The following is a 914-nucleotide window of genomic DNA, read 5'->3' as shown; positions in this document are numbered from 1 at the left end:
CTTGAAAATCAGATATTAAATAATTTATAACTTCACGACAAAAGATGCTAGCTAGAGCTTTTATACAGTTGGTAAAAAGATAGGCGGAAACAAATTAGATTGACAGAGTTTATTATGTTCAAGAAGACGAACCCAATGTCATAATCTTGTTCCATCAGATTCTGAAGTTCCTCGGCCTGCACCAAGAACAGATAACATTACTACAAACGTATAATCAAACATAGTCAAATAGGGCATGTCTTAAAACCAAATGATATCATACTCTTTCTTCGTCAATGTCTTCATCATCATCGGGAACTTGGGGAGGATTGAAGAAGTTGAAAAAGCTTTCACAATCTTCAGTTTTGGTAATTGGCTTGGCATTCTTTGCACCTTTCTTAGGCTTCTTCTTAAGAATCTTCTGAGTTAAGCATTTTCCAGGATACCAATCAATCTCCGTCCTGAGAGAAAGAACAAAGAAACAAAATAAAAGTTAGTGCATAGGTCAGCACAAGATTCCGCAGCTCAGAATGAAATATGCTACGGAACATTACAAAAGTGTTAACAGTTACCCAATAGCCTTCTCAAGCAGAGGCTCATCTTCATCAATCATATGATATGCCTTTGTTAATAGGGTGTTTTTGAAGTAAGGATTCTGGTCGAAGAAAAACTCAAGTTTGAATCCCTTTGGTTCTTCAATCTTGCACCACTTGATATCTTTAAGATATATAAGGGCTCCTTCATCACGCTCTGTGATCTGAAATCAAAGGATTTTAAACTCTGGTCAATTCTCATGGATATGATTAGGTAACTCTAAATGAACAATCATGTTGTAACACCAACCTCCTCAGAAATAACATCATTGTTTTTCAGAGCGGTCAGCCAGAAACTAGGGACTCCTTTCTCTGCAATCCAACGCGGTGAAATAAGCACAT

General features: G+C 36.9%; 1 protein-coding gene across 1 annotated transcript; it reads right to left on the bottom strand.

Annotated features, from left to right (window-relative positions):
- Positions 1 to 24: 24 nt before the first annotated feature.
- On the bottom strand, positions 25 to 902 carry LOC9299099 (nucleosome assembly protein 1;3). The gene is made up of 4 exons (XM_021018924.1): positions 823 to 902; positions 552 to 736; positions 263 to 440; positions 25 to 176 (listed from the first exon to the last, which is right to left on the bottom strand). Exons 2-4 carry the CDS (start codon positions 590 to 592, stop codon positions 48 to 50), a joined length of 348 nt encoding a protein of 115 aa, XP_020874583.1. The 5' UTR covers positions 593 to 736; positions 823 to 902; the 3' UTR covers positions 25 to 47.
- Between the last annotated feature and the right edge of the window lie 12 nt (positions 903 to 914).

This window comes from Arabidopsis lyrata (genome assembly GCF_000004255.2).
Source record: "Arabidopsis lyrata subsp. lyrata unplaced genomic scaffold ARALYscaffold_52, whole genome shotgun sequence".
Taxonomy (NCBI): Eukaryota; Viridiplantae; Streptophyta; class Magnoliopsida; order Brassicales; family Brassicaceae; genus Arabidopsis; species Arabidopsis lyrata.
Note: the sequence above shows the minus strand (reverse complement) of the source record. Positions and strands in the feature narration are given on the sequence as shown.

What these genes read in the sequence shown, in the direction of transcription:
- LOC9299099 (XM_021018924.1), bottom strand. Translation starts at nt 592, where the DNA reads ATGATTGATGAAGATGAGCCTCTGCTTGAGAAGGCTATTGG. An exon ending in CTGCTTGAGAAGGCTATTGG is followed by an intron (nt 441 to 551) that starts GTAACTGTTAAC and finishes TCTTTCTCTCAG; the next exon opens with GACGGAGATTGATTGGTATC. An exon ending in AAGACATTGACGAAGAAAGA is followed by an intron (nt 177 to 262) that starts GTATGATATCAT and finishes TTCTTGGTGCAG; the next exon opens with GCCGAGGAACTTCAGAATCT.